This window comes from Pristiophorus japonicus, chromosome 16, assembly GCF_044704955.1.
Source record: "Pristiophorus japonicus isolate sPriJap1 chromosome 16, sPriJap1.hap1, whole genome shotgun sequence".
Taxonomy (NCBI): domain Eukaryota; kingdom Metazoa; phylum Chordata; class Chondrichthyes; family Pristiophoridae; genus Pristiophorus; species Pristiophorus japonicus.
Window position 1 is genome coordinate 21253552 of NC_091992.1, and position 20093 is coordinate 21273644.

The window sequence follows — 20093 nt, forward strand, 5'->3', positions numbered from 1 at the left end:
AATATGTATGAATATAAAGGGGCTGCAGGAGGGGTCAAAACTAAAAATCGTGGTTTAAAAACTAATATTAAAACACTCTATCTAAACGCATGCAGCATTCGAAATAAAGTAAATGAGTTGACGGCACAAATCATTACAAATGGGTATGATTTGGTGGCCATTACAGAAACGTGGTTGCAGGGTGGCCAAGACTGGGAATTAAACATACAGGGGTATCTGACAATTCGGAAGGATAGACAAGAAGGGAAAGGAGGTGGGGTAGCTCTGTTAATAAAGGATGGTATCAGGGCAGTTGTGAGAGATGATATTGGCTCTAATGAACAAAATGTTGAATCATTGTGGGTGGAGATTAGAGATAGTAAGGGGAAAAAGTCACTGGTGGGCGTAGTTTATAGGCACCCAAATAATAATTTCACGGTGGGGCGGACAATAATCAAGGGAATAATAGAGGCATGTGAAAAAGGAACGGCAGTAATCATGGGGGATTTTAACCTACATATCGATTGGTCAAATCAAATCGCACAGGGTAGCCTGGAGGAGGAATTCATAGAATGCATACGGGATTGTTTCTTAGAACAGTATGTTACAGAACCTACACGGGAGCAAGCTATCTTAGATCTGGTCCTGTGTAATGAGACAGGAATAATAAACGATCTCCTACTAAAAGATCTTCTCGGAATGAGTGATCACAGTATGGTTGAATTTGTAATACAGATTGAGGGTGAGGAAGTAGTGTCTCAAACGAACGTACTATGCTTAAACAAAGGGGACTACAGTGGGATGAGGGCAGAGTTGGCTAAAGTAGACTGGGAACACAGACTAAACGGTGGCACAATTGAGGAACAGTGGAGGACTTTTAAGGAGCTCTTTCATAATGCTCAACAAAAATATATTCCAGTGAAAAAGAAGGGCGGTAAGAGAAGTGATAACCAGCCATGGATAACCAAGGAAATAAAGGAGAGTATCAAATTAAAAACCAATGCGTATAAGGTGGCCAAGGTTAGTGGGAAACTAGAAGATTGGGAAATTTTAAATGACAGCAAAGAATGACTAAGAAAGCAATAAAGAAAGGAAAGATAGATTATGAAAGTAAACTTGCGCAAAACATAAAAACAGATAGTAAAAGCTTTTACCGATATATAAAACGGAAGAGAGTGAATAAGTAAATGTTGGTCCCTTAGAAGATGAGAAGGGGGATTTAATAATGGGAAATGTGGAAATGGCTGAGACCTTAAACAATTATTTTGCTTCGGTCTTCACAGTGGAAGACACAAAAACCATGCAAAAAATTGCTGGTCATGGGAATGTGGGAAGGGAAGACCTTGAGACAATCACTATCACTAGGGAGGTAGTGCTGGACAGGCTAATGGGATTCAAGGTAGACAAGTCCCCTGGTCCTGATGAAATGCATCCCAGGGTATTAAAAGAGATGGCGGAAGTTATAGCAGATGCATTCGTTATAATCTACCAAAATTCTCTGAACTCCGGGGAGGTACCAGCGGATTGGAAAGCAGCTAATGTAACGCCTCTGTTTAAAAAAGGGGGCAGACAAAAGGCAGGTAACTATAGGCCGGTTAGTTTAACATCTGTAGTGGGGAAAATGCTTGAAGCTATCATTAAGGAAGAAATAGCGGGACATCTAGATAGGAATAGTGCAATCAAGCAGACGCAACATGGATTCATGAAGGGGAAATCATGTTTAACTAATTTACTGGAATTCTTTGAGGATATAACGAGCATGGTAGATAGAGGTGTACCGATGGATGTGGTGTATTTAGATTTCCAAAAGGCATTCGATAAGGTGCCACACAAAAGGTTACTGCAGAAGATAAAGGTACGCGGAGTCAGAGGAAATGTATTAGCATGGATCGAGAATTGGCTGGCTAACAGAAAGCAGAGAGTCGGGATAAATGGGTCCTTTTCGGGTTGGAAATCGGTGGTTAGTGGTGTGCCACAGGGATCGGTGCTGGGACCACAACTGTTTACAATATACATAGATGACCTGGAAGAGGGGACAGAGTGTAGTGTAACAAAATTTGCAGATGTCACAAAGATTAGTGGGAAAGCAGGTTGTGTAGAGGACACAGAGAGGCTGCAAAGAGATTTAGATAGGTTAAGCGAATGGGCTAAGGTTTGGCAGATGGAATACAATGTCGGAAAATGTGAGGTCATCCACCTTGGGAAAAAAAAACAGTAAAAGGGAATATTATTTGAATGGGGAGAAATTACAACATGCTGCGGTGCAGAGGGATCTGGGGGTCCTTGTGCATGAATCCCAAAAAGTTAGTTTGCAGATGCAGCAGGTAATCAGGAAGGCGAATGGAATGTTGGCCTTCATTGCGAGAGGGATGGAGTACAAAAGCAGGGAGGTCCTGCTGCAACTGTACAGGGTATTGGTGAGGCCGCACCTGGAGTACTGCGTGCAGTTTTGGTCACCTTACTTAAGGAAGGATATACTAGCCTTGGAGTGGGTACAGAGACGATTCACTAGGCTGATTCCGGAGATGAGGGGGTTACCTTATGATGATAGATTGAGTAGACTGGGTCTTTACTCATTGGATGAGGGGTGATCTTTTAGAAACATTTAAAATAATGAAAGGGATAGACAAGATAGAGGCAGAGAGGTTGTTTCCACTGGTCGGGGAGACTAGAACTAGGGGGCACAGCCTCAAAATACGGGGGAGACAATTTAAAACCGAGTTGAGAAGGAATTTCTTCTCTCAGAGGGTTGTGAATCTGTGTAATTCTCTGCCCAAGGAAGCAGTTGAGGCTAGCTCATTGAATGTATTCAAATCATAAATAGATAGATTTTTAACCAATAAGGGAATTAAGGGTTATGGGGATCAGGTGGGTAAGTGGAGCTGAGTCCACGGCCAGATCAGCCATGATCTTTTTGAATGGTGGAGCAGGCTCGAGGGGCTAGATGGCCTACTCCTGTTCCTAATTCTTTTTATGTTCTTATAAAAGGAGTTAACTGCATTGTGAGGATCTTGTCAACCGTGAGAATGTTGCTCAGCCCTCTATGAATGGGTGGATGGAGCGAAGGTGGGGTGCTGCCTGTTGAAACGGAGAGGATGTGAAGTGGTACCTAATATCAAAGTAGCTGAGTGCGTCACACTGTAACATGCTGATGCTTCCGGGTTTAATCCTAATTCTGGAATTCAATCTTTCGGGAGTGATTATTAGAATTTAATGGTCTTAAATAGGATGCTGCACTATAATCCCAAATGAGGTGTTATAATCTTAAGGAGCATTTGCTTATAATGACCATCTAATGTCTGACCCAACAACAAATGAAAGATTAGCTTGAGCCCTTGTGCAGTCAGGTTTAAAGGGTTGCCTCGCACAGATATGTTTGGCTGTATTCTTTTAGTTCTTTACACGGTAATGTCTACTCCGTCAATGAAACCCAGGATCTGTCCCTTCTAGCAAATAATAGATAGCTCCCCTTCACGTTTCATTGAATGACATAAAAGTTACAGCACAGAAACAGGCCATTCAGCCCAACTGGTTCGTGTTGGTGTTTAAGCTCCACACGAGCCTCCTCGCACTCTACTTCATCTAACCCCATCAGCATATCCTTCTATTCCTTTATCCCTCAAGTACTTATCTAACTTCCCCTTACATCCATCTATGCTATTTGCCTCAATTACTCCTTGTGGCTTCAACTTCCACATTCTAATCATTCCTTACTGGATTTATTGTTGACTTTCTTATATTTCTGACCCTAGTTTTGGATTCACCCACAAGTGGAAACATCTTCTCTACATCTACCTTATCGAACCCCTTCAGCATTTTAAAGACATCTTTTATGTCACCCCTCCGTTTTCTCTTTTCTAGAGAAAAGAATCCCAGTCTTTCCTGATAGTTAGCTCAGGTATCATACTTGCCAACCTTTTTTGCATTTTCTCCAGTGCCCCTATATCCTTTTAAAATAATTGTAATTTAATTTCACTAAAAGGTGTTCAGTGGTCTCAATCAGCTTCAGTCCACTTACTTCTTTTGAAGACTATTTCACAAATTGCAGAAAGCTCATTGTTAAAAGCACTTGGTATGATGTCAGCTTTACACTTCACAAGGCCATATTGACTTCAGAAACATCCCAGCAGATTTGTTCTTTCAAAACTTGTAATGCAATTCAAAGTTCGATGTTGTCAATAGCCTTACTATCGGTGATGTAACAGCAATTTTGGAAGTGGGTGTACTATAAATCATTTCCAACACTTCAGTTGGTGCAGCTTACAATATCTTGCAGTATTTTCTTTAAACTCATATTTATGGCCCAGCTGCAAGTATTGAACAGAGGAAATCTTTCTCCTGTGTCCTCAGAACATCATCTCAACATTCACATGAATCCCAACTTTCCAAACCCTGTTTCAGGAACAAACTCCCAGAGCTGTTGGTTTAAAGTCAATGTTACACAAATCCTGATCAAGGTATTCGGTGCACACAAGTGGTGTATTTTCCATCAACATCGTTGACCTGGGACCAGAATTTTTTCTCATGTCAATGAGCAGCGCATTTTGTAAAATCACTTTCAATCAGAGACGAAGAAGGATTGGTTCAAGATGCGGGACGAAGAGGGAAATTCTGAGGCAATTGGGTTTCACAATATGGACAAGTTGAGCTCACATAATATCAGCTTTATCATCTTTGGGCATTCAGAATCTTGACCTTTGATTTTCAATCATGTTTTTCAATTGCCCAAGCCTAAGTCATTCAGTTTCCTCAATCGCAAGATTAATATGAACGAGCAAAAGACTATTCAGCCCATCCCAGTTCATCCATCCAGCCAGAGCCTAATGCAGGCTTCCCAACACACCACCTAGCTGTCTATTAAATGGTTACAAGGTTTTTGCTTCCACTATGCTACTTAAAAATCAACTTCTCATGTTGATCACTCTCTGTGTAAAGGATATCTAATTTCAGTTAATGTTATAGTTGGTTTGAGGTGTCTGCTGCAACACTTGTTACTGCACTGACCTTGAATGGTCAGATGAGGCATCTGATGGGGTGGGCGGTGGCGAGGCCAGAGGAGAAAGTAAAAAGAAAAGACCCAATTAACTTGCTTCAGATCAGTTTGCATTGGGACCTAGATTTGGAGTTTAGCCCTGTTCCCATTAATCACAAGGAACCTAAATTAATGGTTACTATGTTTCCAACTTTATTCACCTATTTTTCTTTTCATATTTTCTTTCCAGGTGACCATCTGGGAAGCATTGACCAATAGCAAGCCAGGAACACGCCCGATGACTTGTGAGGCTAGGAAAGGAGAAAGGTAGTACAGATTCGGAGAGATTCATTAACTCTGGAATTATAGTACCTGAAAATCTTAGGTAACATTTGTATTACAGGCACTTCATTGTTTAGTGTTGTAAATGCACTTCTAGTGTGACACGTTCATTAGACGGAACACGCCTGTCAGGTAATGACACCAATATTACAAATGTCCCAATTGGATTATCTCAAAGCATCATTCTCTTGCTCAGGCACATGGAAAGGGTTCAGCAAAACAATCATAGATAACCTCTGGTAAGTTGTATTGAATTGACACTCTCAAGGGCAGCATTGAGTTCTATGGGGTTGCAAAGACTTCACTGTGCAATGTGACCTGAGCCTTGATATTGGTGTATCAGCCTAAAATTCAACATTCATTCTTAAAATATACCTAATGTACTGTGATCTTTTTGTTATAGCACTGACTTCATGAATTCAGCTCTTTGAGTGCTGTTCAGTGTTTAACAAGAACATGCATTAACATGTAACAGTTGTTCAGAACCCCCCAGATATGCACGTACTGCCCGAGTCACATTATGCAGGTCTGATGGGATGTCCACAAACGATATGAGGAGCTAACGATTTATTTTATTTTAAAAGTTCAAAACTTTTTATTTTTAAAGCTCAAATCATTTCTTCCCTGTTTGGTAACTGCTTGTCTAGGTGGGCAGGGGGACAGATCATATTTCTGGTAGACTATAAAGAAAGAAAGATTTGCATTTATATAGCGCCTTTCACGACCACTGGACGTCTCAAAGCGCTTTACAGCCAATGAAGTACTATGCATCTGATCACTTAGGGGTTGGATGGCATTGAACAGTACTACATCCAAATGATCCTGGGTGCAATGACAATAGCAGCTATGCTTATCAAGGCTTCTTCGAGTAGGTTATGGACTGATTTATATATACTCAGGAGTATGGCAGGGACATTTCTTTGTCTTGCATTCCACAGATGGCGATCCATTTGTGAGTTGCTGCTGTAAATATCTCATTTTAGACCTACAAAGTAGAGTTTAAAGCTGATTGTTGAAGGAAATTGAATTGCTCCCCTTAATTCACAAGTGCAGAAATCAACACAATAATTCACTCTAAGATAAATCAAATACAACGTAGAATACATAGCTGATTCCTCACTCCTCCTGATCACAATGTCATATTGACATCACAGGAAGCCATTCAGAGCATAGCTTGGTATGTATTACTGGTAAGCACACCTGGTCTTACTGCAAGAAAACTGTAACACACTCATTCTCTCCTGCAGCAGGAGTAGTGCAGCAAGGCTGTTGATAAATACTGCTGGAATGTCAGCCAGCAGCTCTGAATCAGAAGATTGCAGGTTCAAGTCCCACTCCAGAGACTGGAGCACATAATCCAGGCTGACACTCCAGTGCAGTACTGAGGGAGTGCTGCACTGCCGGAGGGGTCATCTTTTAGATGAGACGTTAAATTGAGGCCCCGTCATGTGGACATAAAAAGATCCTGTGGCACTATTTCGAAGAAGAGCAGGGGAGTTATCCCCGGTGTCCTGGCCAATATTTATATCCCTCAATCGACATCATAAAAACAGATGATTTGGTCATTATCACATTGCTGTTTGTGGGAGCTTGCTGAGCGCAAATTGGCTGCTGCGTTTCCCTCATTGCAACAGTGACTACACTCCAAAAAGTACTTCATTGGCACTTTGAGATGTCCGGTGGTCGTGAAAGGTGCTATATAAATGCAAGTCTTTCTTTGGAATCAAAGCTTGGAGCTTGTGCCTCCGTGCCAGCAATGAAAGTTTTGGACACTCACTTATAGATTTATTAGAGGAAATGATACTGACAGATAGCACACACACGGTGAGGCGAAGGCTGTGGGAGATCTCACGTTACAGTTGCTGAGATCAGCCGAGTGATTAACTCCCGGGTCTTCCTAGCTTTGCGCCACAATGGTCTCGCATTTATCCTTCAGTTGAAAGGCAATTACATCATACTTCTTCCGTGACCTTTACTCCTGCTCCACACTAACTTATATCAGCTCATCATTCCACACATTAGTTGACTTTGATGAGATCAGCAGGTGAAAGTTCCATAAGAGGTCTCAGGGCACAATTAAAAACTGCCTTGTCCTCTTACATGTACAGAAAGGAAGAACACATAGTTGTCAAACAGTTAGATTTATCGACCAGAAGGTCAGAACTATACAAATAACAAAACAATTATCTTTATGACGATACCAACCTTGCAAGGGACCTTGGAGCTTTGGACTGACTTTTGGACATTTTCCAGAATGCTATGATCAGCTGATTCTTGAAAAGCTGTCTGTTTGATACAAAAGGGAGTTTTTAAACATAAAATGGATTCTTTGATACAACCTTTCCTACCATCGTTCCTAACAAAGGCAATGAAGTAGCTGTCCCAAGATATTTTGGCAGGTTTTACCAGCTTGGTGTGGATGGCAATCTCATTGATCCTGTGGTTGGTGAAGATTTAAAGATCTCCTACTTCAGTGACTAATCTTCAGCCCACTCCCGCTCCTGCGAATCAAATTGGGATGTCAAGGATGTCATGTATTCAACCAGCATTGTAACCCATGTATAATCTGACCTAAGTTGTACACCGTGAGAACACTGACCACTAGGTGGGAGACACGCCTAACCTGGACCTTCAGGTATAAAAGGGGGAAGCTCCACCCACCTTCATCACTTGAGTGCTAAGGAATAAAGGACAGGTCACAGACTGACCTTCTCTCAAGCATGGGCCTCGTGTGCATTTATACTGTGTAGTAAGGACGTATCAAAGAATTAAAATGATTCTGGTTCTTCTGTGTGAGTGGCACCTGGTAAAGCCTTCAAAGCATATTAATTCTAGAACCTGACTGTGATCATAGAATAAATGCCACTAATAATTCAGGTGCAGGCACATATAACAATACCATAATCATTTTAAATCCACATTTACAAATCGTGAAGGCTGCCTGTGGGCGAAACAGAGCTCAAACCACCAAGGTAGACATCCAAGTCTACACATCTAATAACATCATTGGCATTTTGTTCCTTTGTAGCCCATAGTGTTTCAGTGGGTGCTTTAATGTCACTGGCTGTGAGTTCAGTCGGTTGACATCCCATTGACGCAGTCAAAGTGTCTCATGACTGCTTTTATTTTGCGTGGGTTGTCTTTTGGTTAATTCTGTAGAGGTAGAAAAGGCCATCTGTCAGCACAAGAATAACAAGGCATCAGAAGCAGTTGAAATCCCCGCTGAGGCATTAAAATATGGCAGAGAGGCACTACTGGCTCAAATGCATGACCTCATCGCTCTCATCTGGAAGGAGGAGTGCATGCCTGGAGATCTCAGAGATGCTGTAATTGTGACCATCTTTAAAAAAGGGGACAAGTCCGACTGCGGCAACTGCAGAGGAATTTCCCTGTTGTCAGCCACTGGGAAAGTCATTGCTAGAATCCTCCTCAACCGTTCTCTCCCTGTGGCTGAGGAGCTCCTCCCAGAGTCACAATGCGGATTTCGTCCACTACAGAATACAATGGACATGGTCTTCATGGCGTGACAACTGCAAGAGAAATACAGGAAACAGCACCAACCTTTGTACATGGCCTTCTTTTCCCTCACTAAGGCCTTTGACACTGTTAACCGAGAGGGACTATGGAGCGTCCTCCTCCGTTTCAATTGCCCCAAACAGTTTGTCACCATCCTCCGCCTGCTCCACGATGACATGCAAGCTGTGATCCTGACCAATGGATCCACCACAGACCCAATTCACATCCGGACCGGGGTCAAGCAGGGCTGCGTCATCGCGCAAACCCTCTTCTCGAGCTTGCTCACTGCAATGCTCCATCTCACACTCAACAAACTCCCCGCTGGAGTGGAACTAAACTATACAACCAGTGGGAACTTGTTCAACCTTCGTCGCCTCCAGGCTAGATCCAAGACCGTCCCATCCTCTGTCGTTGAACTACAGTACGCAGACGGCGCTTGTGTCTGCGCATATTCAGAGGCTGAATGCCAAGCCATCGTCAACATCTTCACCGAAGCGTACGAAAGCATGGGCCTTACACTAAACATCCCTAAGACAAAGGTCCTCCACCAACCTGACCCCACCACACAGCACTGCCCTCCAGTCATCAAAATCCACAGCGCGGCCTTGGACAACATGGACCACTTTCCATACCTCGGGAGCCTACTATCATCAAGGGCAGACATCGACGACGTGGTCCAACACCGCTTCCAGTGCACCAGCGCAGCCTTCGGTCACCTGAGGAAGAGAGTGTTCGAGGATCAGGCCCTCAAATCTGGCACCAAGCTCATGGCCTACAGGGCTGTAATGATACCCGCCCTCCTGTATGGCTCAGAGACGTGGACCATGTACAGCAGACGCCTCAAATCACTGGAGAAATACCACCAACGATGTCTCCGCAAGATCCTACAAATCCCCTGGGAGGATAGACACCCCAATGTCAGTGTTCTCGATCAGGCCAACATCCTGAGCAGCGAAGCACTGATCACACTCGACCAGCTCTGTTGGGCGGTCCACATTATCCGCTGCCCGACATGAGACTCCCAAAGCAAGCGCTCTACTCAGAACTCCTACACGGCAAGCGAGCCCCAGGTGGGCAGAGAAAACATTTCAAGGACACCTCAAAGCCTCCTTGATAAAGTGCAACATCCCCACCGACACCTGGGAATCCCTAACCAAAGATCGCCCTAAGTGGAGGAAGAGCATCTGGGAGAGCGCTGAGCACCTCGCGTCTCGTCATCGAGAGCATGCAGAAAACCAGCGCAGGCAGCGGAACTAGCATACGGCAAACCTGTCCCACCCACCCTTTCCTCCAACCACTGTCTGTCCCATCTGTGACAGGGACTGTAATTCCCGTATTGGTCTGTGTAGTCAGTTTTAGAGTGGAAGCAAGTCTTCCTCGATTTCGAGGGACTGCTTATGATGATGATAATGATGATGAATTCTGGCTGGTTTGACACTGTCACAATTGAATAAGTTAGGAGGAATTCTTAAAAACAGACTTTCCCCATCAAACAATACCAAATTATACGCACAGCAAGGCTTGTCTTTGCAGTCCACTTGTAAGTGCTTCACTGAATTGCACCTAACTGCAAGGCCTGAGTAAATGAAATATTCTGATTACTGATTGATTCTGACATGAGGTCGTCATTACCCTGCACTGGGTTGGGTTTGTAAAAAAAAGAGGACAAGTTTTTGTACGTTATTGTTGAACAGACGCATGGGGAGCACCATCCCTCCAAGTCACACACCAGCGTCACTTGGAAATATATCGGCATTCCTTCATCGTCGCTGGGTCAAATTCCTGGAAAGATCCCTGCCTAACAGCACTGTGGGAGTACCTTCACCACATGGACTGCAGCGGTTCAAGGCGACGGCTCACCACCACCTTCTCAAGGGCAATTCAGGGATGGGCAATAAATGCCGGCCTTGTCAGCAATGCCCACATCCCATGAAAGAATTAAAAAAACACCTCCGCTGATATTGCCCTAAACCAATGGATTGCTCAGTGCTTCATGAATGCATAGAACGCGTGGCCAATAATTTCAACTTCTCTCCCCCTCTGATAATTAACCCTTTGAGGGCTGAAGGACTTATTTTATTTTTCCTTTTTATTCAAAGTTTCAGAGAAACATATATTTTTTTCAGTCACCGTCTTCCCCAAAATGACATTTATACAATCTAATCTTGAACATATTATTGAAAGTGTTGGTACATAGAGCATGTCTAAGCTGCAGTACACTCTGAGGGAAATGGAGAATTCTTGGGCTATTTTTGGACATGGTACAGAAAAGCGTCTGCGGTCCACAAAAAGTTAACAGATCTCACTTGCTAAACTTAGCATTTTATATTAATACTTCCACAATGCAGTATGTTGTTTTATGATCCATGACTGTAAATGAGTTTTAATTTAAAGCAATTATATGTGAGAGTTGGGTTTAAAAAAAATCCTCTGCCAATTATCACAAACCCAAATTACATACACTGTAAAATCCATTAAAGTTGGTAATATAATGAATTATTTATCCAACTGTCACTAATTCAGGTTATTGCCTTGAATAGCACACTTTGGGGAACTTCCAAAATGTTTCCACAATTTCGATTCATATCCAACAAATCAATAAGCCTCTTGGAGATTGAGACATTAAAGTGGGAATCATTTGCAATGAAAAGATGAGAATTAATATTTGTTGAAGGGTTTAAATCATGCGAGGGAGTGCCTTACACCATCTAATTGGTAAGGTAAACATGTACAGTAGATGCCTCAAGTTGCTGGAGAAATACCACCAGCAATGTCTCCGCAAGATCCTACAAATCCCCTGGGAGGACAGACGCACAAACATTAGTGTCCTCGTCCAGGCCAACATCCCCAGCATTGAAGCACTGACCACACTTCATCAGCTCCGCTGGGCAGGCCACATTGTTCGCATGCCAGACACGAGACTCCCAAAGCAAGCGCTCTACTCGGAACTCGTCCACGGCAAACGAGCCAAAGGCGGGCAGAGGAAACGTTACAAGGACACCCTCAAAGCCTCCCTGCGACATCCCCACTGACACCTGGGAGGCCATAGACCGCCCTAAGTGGAGGAAGTGCTTTCGGGAGGGAGCTGAGCTCCTCGGGTATCGTCGCCGAGAGCATGCAGAAATCAAGCGCAGGCAACGGAAGGAGCGTGCGGCAAACCAGGCTCCCTGCCCACCCTTTCCCTCAACGACTATCTGTCCGACCTGTGACAGAGACTGTGGTTCTCGTATTGGACTGTACAGCCACCTAAGAACTCATGCTAAGAGTGAAAGCAAGTCTTCCTCGATTCCGAGGGACTACCTATGATGATGATGATGATGGGTAAGGTAATGGTCTCATAATGGGGCCATAAAAGGAGCGGAGGTGCGGCCACCCGGAGTAGCGTGGAAGCCATTTCAGGGAGCAGCGCGAGCTGGTGCAGGAGGGCGAAGGCAGCAAAGAGTGACATCTTCAAGGTCCAGGTCGGTGATTGGAGCTTGGGCAGATACAGCAGGAGCGGCGAGAGACTGTGGAGGGATGTGATCGGAGCCCAGGAGCGGCATGAGTTCAGAGCCAGGGGTCCAGGGGCAGCCCACACTGCGATATATGTGTGCACCAGGTCTGTGCAGCAGAACAGGCCTCCAGTTGTCTTGGATAACCCTTGCCACTGGACGCAGACCTAGCACTGTCAAGCCCGTGTGGTGGCTGTTTGCAACGGCCACCACACGTTAAAAAAATCCACGCACAGGCATCTTCCACCCTTCAGGATGTAGTTCAGGACCTGGAATATTAGGTCCTTCATTGAAACATAGAAACATTGAAACATAGAAAATAGGTGCAGGAGTAGGCCATTCGACCCTTTGAGCCTGCACCACCATTCAATAAGATCTTGGCTGATCATTCACCTCAGTACCCCTTTCCTGCTTTCTCTCCATACCACTTGATCCCTTTAGCCGTAAGGGCCATATCTAACTTCCTCTTGAATATATCCAATGAACTGGCATCAACAACTCTCTGCGACAGGGAATTCCACAGGTTAACAACTCTCTGAGTGAAGAAGTTTCTTCTCATCTCAGTCCTAAATGGCTTACCCCTTATCCTTAGACTATGTCCCCTGGTTCTGGACTTCCCCAACATCAGGAACATTCTTCCTGCATCTAACCTGTCCAGTCCTGTCAGAATTTTATATGTTTCTATGAGATCCCCTCTCATCCTTCTAAACTCCAGTGAATAAAGGCCCAGTTGATCCAGTCTCTTCTCATATGTCAGTCCTGCCATCCCGGAATCAGTCTGGCAATCCTTCACTGCACTCCCTCAATAGCAAGAACGTCCTTCCTCAGATTAGGAGACCAAAACTGAACACAATATTCCAGGTGTGGCCTCAGTAAGGCCCTGTACAAGTGAAGTAAGACCTCCCTGCTCCTATACTCAGCTCCCCTAGCTATAAAGACCAACATACCATTTGCCTTCTTCACTGCCTGCTGTACCTGCATGGCAACTTTCAATGACTGATGTACCATGACACCCAGGTCTCGTTGCACCTCCCCTTTTCCTAATCTGCCGCCATTCAGATAATATTCTGCCTTCATGTTTTTGCCACCAAAGTGGATAACCTCACATTTATCCACATTATACTGCATCTGCCACTCGTTTGTCCACTCACCTAACCTGTCCAAGTCACCCTGCAGCCTTTTAGCGTCCTCCTCACAGCTCACACCGCCACCCAGTTTAGTGTCATTTGCAAACTGGGAGATATTACACTCAATTCCCTCATCCAAATCATTAATGTATATTGTAAATAGCTGGGGTCCCAGCACTGAGCCCTGCAGCACCCCACTAGTCACTGCCTGCCATTCTATAAAGGACCCGTTTATCCCGACTCTCTGCTTCCTGTCTGCCAACCAGTTTTCTATCCATGTCAGTACATTACCCCCAATACCATGTGCTTTAATTTTGCACACCAATCTCTTGTGTGGGACCTTGTCAAAAACCTTTTGAAAATCCAAATACACCACATCCACCGGTTCTCCCTTGTCCATTCTACCAGTTACATCCTCAAAAAATTCTAGAAGATTTGTCAAGCAGGATTTCCCTTTCATAAATCCATGCTGACTTGGACTGATCCCATCACTGCTTTCCAAATGTGCTGCTATTTCATCTTTAATAATTGATTCCAACATTTTCCCCAGTATTGATGTCAGGCTAACCGGTCTATAATTACCTGCCTTCTCTCTCCCTCTCTTCTTAAAAAGTGGTGTTACATTAGCTACCCTCCAGTCCATAGGAACCGATCCAGAGTCGATAGACTGTTGAAAAATGATCACCAATGCATCCACTATTTCTCGGGCTACTTCCTTAAGTACTCTGGGATGCAGACTATCAACCCCGGGGATTTATCGGCCTTCAATCCCATCAATTTCCCTAACACAAGTTCCCGCCTAATAAGGATATCCTTCTCACTAGACCCTTCCGGAAGATTATTTGTGTCTTCCTTCGTGAAGACAGAACCAAAGTATTTGTTTAACTGGTCCACCATTTCTTTGCTCCCCATTATAAATTCACCTGAATCTGACTGCAAGGGACCTACGTTTGTCTTCACTAATCCTTTTCTCTTCACATATCTATGGAAGCTTTTGCAGTCAAATTTTATGTTCCCAACAAGCTTCCTCTCATACTCTGTTTTCCCCCTCTTAATTAAACCCTTTGTTCTCCTCTGCTGAATTCTAAATTTCTCCCAGTCCTCAGGTTTGCTGCTTTTTCTGGCCAATTTATATGCCACTTCCTTGGATTTAACACTATCCTTAATTTCCTTTGTTAGCCACAGTTGAGCCACCTTCCCTGTTTTATTTTTACTCCAGACAGGGATGTGCAATTGCTGAAGTTCATCCATGTGATCTTTAAATGTTTGCCATTGCCAATCCACCGTCAACCCTTTAAGTATCACTTGCCAATCTATTCTAGCCAATTCACATCTCATACCATCAAAGTTACCTTTCCTTAAGTTCAGGACCCTAGTCTCTGAATTAACTGTGTCACTCTCCATCTTAATAAAGAATTCTACCATATTATGGTCACTCTTCCCCAAGGGGCCTCGCACAACAAGACTGCTACTTAGTCCTTTCTCATTACACATCACCTAGTCTAGGATGGCCAGCTCTCTAGTTGGCTCCTCGACATATTGGTCTGGAAAACCATCCCTAATACACTCCAGGAAATCCTCCTCCACCGCATTGCTACCAGTTTGGTTAGCCCGATCAATATGTAGATTAAAGTCGCCCATGATAACTGCTGTACCTTCATTGCACGCATCCCTAATTTCTTGTTTGATGCTGTCCCCAACCTCACTACTACTGTTTGGTGGTCTGTACACAACTCCATCACAACAGCAGATGAGATGCAGTAAGATGGATGCCCAGAGTGGAAAATGGCATGTTCACACTGCATTGCTACTCCTGGCTGCTTCAGAAACTCTCTGAAGAGCACCAAACTCCCCACGATAATAATTTAAAATATTTAACAAGAGGCATGTTACTGTTGTAATAAGTGTTTGGATCTGTTAAGGCGCATGTAATGATGAGAAATAGTCTGCTTTGAAAGATTAGCTGAACTTCAAGCTGGTTAACTGCTGAGTCGGGATTGTACAGGCGCAGCGGTTAAACATGCCAGGACATGTGGAATTGATTCCATTTTCTCTTGTTAGTTCTGAATTACTTATAAAATGTAAGCAGGCAGTCACAGTTGGTGATACAATAAATGTCATTGCGTCACCAATCAGGTCAATATATTCACCTCACAAATAACTTTACCAGATGATACTGGTCGTTTAACAGTAACATTATGTCAAAGTGGTCCTGTTGTTGAGTTAGGTGTTCCCAAAAGAAATGAAAAGCAGTGCATTAGTTTTACAATGCAGTCAAACTGTAACTCAATCTGACGTCAATGTCTAACTTGACACCAAAAATGGAGTGAAGTGTGTCTCCCTGAAGGAAGGAGTCTCATTCCACTTCGCTTTGAAATCATATTGGTGCTGAAACCGCTTCGCACCAATTTTATTAAAGAACATAGGAATTCGGAGCAATAGTAGGCCAGGCGCTCCCTCGAGCCTGCTCTGCCATTCAATTAGATTACGATTGTTCTTCTACCTCAGCTCCACTTTCCCGCCCTAACCCCACATCCCTCGATTCCTTTAGTCTTCAAACTTGTCGTGTGAATACACCATTAATGTCACCCGAGTTTTCTCCGTCGCAAGATAAGTTTAACGGGGTGTTTATTTTGTTACTGGGCATTTAACAGTGGTGCTTGGTCCACAAAGCAACACGTACCAAATGGTATTACTTCACAAAGACATCTGCCACTTCCTTGTAAAATGGCGCACAGCTTTTCTTTCAGTTCTTTCCGTCCCCAAAGCATCCTGATGCCATTTTTAAAAAATAGGTGTCGTCTTATTCAAGTCGGTCTGGGATGGCAGAGTCTGTGAAGTATCTCCGGTTTGAGACACACTCAGATCTTCCTGTCAGCCCTTTTAACGCAAGCTCTGCACATTGCTTTTAAATTCTTCACGATGGAGAAAATAGGGATTTTTCACACGAAGAGGTAGATGAAAGAGTGAGTCACTTCTAGGAGGGCTAAATATAAATGTTATATGTGATAAAGTCTTCAATCAGATTCTACAGATCAAATGCCCACAAGGTAGAATTGCCATCATTGATTTAATCGAATCCTCAGTGTATGGAGCATTGGACTGAATATCAAAACAAGGAATGCGGCAAAATTTAACGCTGCTGTTCGCTCCCACATCTGGATTATGCAATAGTGGGCAATGCTAATTTATCACATTGTCTCTGCGATGATTCAGAGCCAGAAAAAAACCCAGTGGCCTTGTCTCCTGTTTTATTTAGGTCAGCCCAACATTTTATCTTAGCCAGAGTGTGCCTACAGTAGAAGCACCTTTTAGTTGACTGCTGTCATTGCTTAAATGCAGATGCTGCTTATTAGATGTGATACTGGGTTCAATAATGAATTTTAGGTCCTTTTGGATTTATTTATTGCTTTATTCTCCAGCTGTAATTCAGGCAGAATTTTAACTGATGTGGTCTAAATGATGAATTGTAAGCATTGGTTACTCTGCTGGTACTTCTGCTTAACTTGCAGTTGGTTTTGGGGCAAAGCATATAACATAAGAGATAGGAGCAGGAGTAGGCCATTTGGCCCCTGGAGGCAAATAGCGGAAGCCTGCAATCGCCTAACCATGTACCCCAGTCAGCGTGTCGGGCAATGTTGCGTCCAGTATATAGATGCACCCTGGCGAGCCACATGGTGAGCAGTCTGATTGAGATTGATTGCAGCCTGTGCTGAGGCAGTCGGATATAGCAGTTAACGGCAATCAGTCCAAGTGGTTCAAGTTACATCATAAATCTCAAAAGCAAAGCACGAGATTGTTACAATTTAAACTCAGTGCCAGAGATTTGCTGGTCTTTACATTAAATAGTATACTTGATTTAAAATATATATATTATCCATTAGGGAATTTTCTCACTGTTTCCAGCAAGTAGTTTGACGTAAATTAAAGATTATAGTGACACAGGCCCCGAAGGAAAACAGTGCCGTGTCTCTGGGGGTAATATCAGTTTTTCTGGCGGCAGATTACCAAGGAATATACAATGTACACTTGACTCAATAATAGCCTCCAATTCTGAAATGTGTGCAGATATCAGCTCATTCAGGACTGTGGGGGGCATGGCTTCAACATATCCAAAAATAGTGCAAGGTTTGAACTTCCCATTTCTTCAGCGTGTCCTGTGGAACGAGACCTGTTTGACACGTGCTGCACTTTCGCTTTAATGTTTTGCCAAAATATCATTCTTGCAATATAATTGTAAGGATATTTATCTCTCTCTCTCTCTCTATATATATATATATATGATGGTAAACATGTTTGTTTTTCAGAAGATAAAAAAAGTCCTTCAGTGCTCAAAGGGTTAAAGGTAAGAATGGAGATGAGGCCTCTGGATTTTTCTAGCTCTGAAATGACTCCTTTCCTCTCAGCCACTGATGCTGCAACTTGGGCCTGATGCAGTAACATCACGAATCTCAATGGCACTGTGGTCTTTACAGGTCCTGTGCTCTCATTGACACCCAAGAAAAATGAAGGATGGTAAATGGAATTACCTAGGCCTGTAATAAGCATAAGGCCAAAACTAAATGATGTTATTAGTATCATTCTCAATCTCAGCACTGTAGTTTTGACTTTCTGTCATCTGTGGGTGCTTTGTCATGTTGGGTTGAGGTGGTTTTGAACCTGTATTCTGATGTCTTCCATGTCTTCTTGCTAATGTGGCATGACTGGGTATTGTGTACACTTGAGCTTTAGTTTGAGTGATTGGTTAAACTGTTTCCACAGCAATGGATGTGCATTGAAAGAAAGGTACAATGAGTGACTATGGCTAAATTAACTACTCGGCTTGGGTGATTGGTAAAACCAACCTATAATTTGGCTACATAACTTGATAATATTCTTATTGGGATCATCTTGTTTTCCAGTGCTGAGATTAGAAAAACAACGAAATGTCCATCTCGGTGCAGCTGTACACGGGACACTATCACAGTTTTTAAAAGTGCCGTTGCAGCGTGTTCTCTGTTAGATCCGTGTACGGATAATCGAGAGTTGCCTGTACTGTTGTTTATTTTTGTATCATTAACTGTTAGAACTCTCATTCAATTGAGTTTCAGCAGTTTCAATCCAATTCCCAATCCAATTGTCCAGTGTACAAGTTTTAAAAAATGACTAAAATTTAAGGTTGGAATGATCCAGGATTTTCACACACAGCTCTTTGTGAAGGGGTAGACTGTCACAGAATTGAAAGAGAGCTGAGCTTTGTAATTCACCCTGAGACTGGGACTATTTGATTGTCATCGGTGATGATTGGAAGAAGATTCCATTTCCTGGCACTGTCATTCCTGCTTCAGAAGGATATATGCTGTACGTCTCTCAAAATACACTCTCTTTCCAAGAATTGCAGCCTATGTTACCTCACATTATTTGTGAATGTTAAGTACTACTTATAAACAGAACCAATACCCCACAATCAACAATTTTTCTCTGCACCAGGTTTGTAAGTATGTGGCTAAACATTGTATTGTAGGTGTTATCTTGCCTCGACACAAAGTTCAGTGTTTTGCAACACTTTTAAAATGACTGATTCCTCTAGTTGTAATAACGGAGAATGACTGATTCCTCTAGTTGTAATAACGAAGACCTTTAAAATACTCGTTTTGGATTTTGACTTGTTTCTGTCACTTTGAAGAAGGATCACAAAATAGCTTCCAGTTACCTGCCCCTTTAAAGGATTATGCCCTTTGACACTGCAATTGGAACAAATGAAGCCTAGGATTGGAAGTTCTTGTTGCAAGTGCTTCCTGGATTATAGATAGTCAACTGCAACAGTACTGGAAGTGACTGCAGATGGGGCTTATCCATTGGTTCCAAATGCAGTGCAGTACTGGACCTAGAGTAATAAGGGAGCTAAACAATTCCAGAAACATGAAAGTTTGTGTAATTGTATTTTCTTGCTGAATTCCAACGGTGTGCATAACATTCTCAGGTTCCTGAAAGTTTTACTTAGACTCAGAACAACTACTAACAATAGAAGTGGTCTATCTCCATCCTCATACATGGGCAGGATGTTCCAGAAGAGAGTTCACATGCAATTGTGTAGCATTTGTTTCTAACTCTGTATACATTGATTGTTTCAGAACACCACAACACAACATTCTCAGTCAGCCCAGCCCCCAGCACATACCCAGTAACCAACTGTACCCCAACTACGATGACCAGCTGCTACTGGCTATGGAACTCTCTACAAAGGAGCAAGAGGAAGTAGAGAAACGTAAACGGCAGGAGGAGGAAGAACTGGAACGCATTATTCGACTTTCACTCACTGAAAAATAATATCACCACTGTTCCTCAATTGTTCTTTCACGACAGATTTTTTTTTAAATATAAAAAAAAATCACAAGTAAAAGACAATATGTAAGGTCACCAGCCCATGCATTACGATTGGGCACAAAAGAATGTCAACAGTAAATCAGAATGCAAGGCTGATTTACAGCCAGACAATTGTGCATTGTTGCACCTTTGAAATATGCCTCAACAGCCCACGCTTTATTCTACTGTCTTTTGCATAACTCCTGCACATGGTTCAAGAATAATGACTCAGAGGTTCCTTTCTACCCAATATTGATTGGCAGATGCTGATAGCTAAATTTTCTGTCAGTGGAAAATGGTTAGTAGATCCTTGGCTATCTA

The 20093-nt window shown here is 43.0% G+C and overlaps 1 protein-coding gene across 1 annotated transcript in view; it reads left to right on the plus strand.

Moving 5' to 3' along the window:
• The window catches only part of ankrd13b (ankyrin repeat domain 13B), a 408867-nt gene extending 389131 nt beyond the window's left edge, over positions 1-19736 (plus strand). The window contains exons 14-15 of the mRNA XM_070858078.1: positions 5202-5278; positions 19541-19736. Coding sequence (XP_070714179.1) covers positions 5202-5278; positions 19541-19736 — 273 coding nt within the window. The remainder of the gene's footprint in view (positions 1-5201; positions 5279-19540) is intronic.
• The last annotated feature ends 357 nt before the right edge of the window (positions 19737-20093 follow it).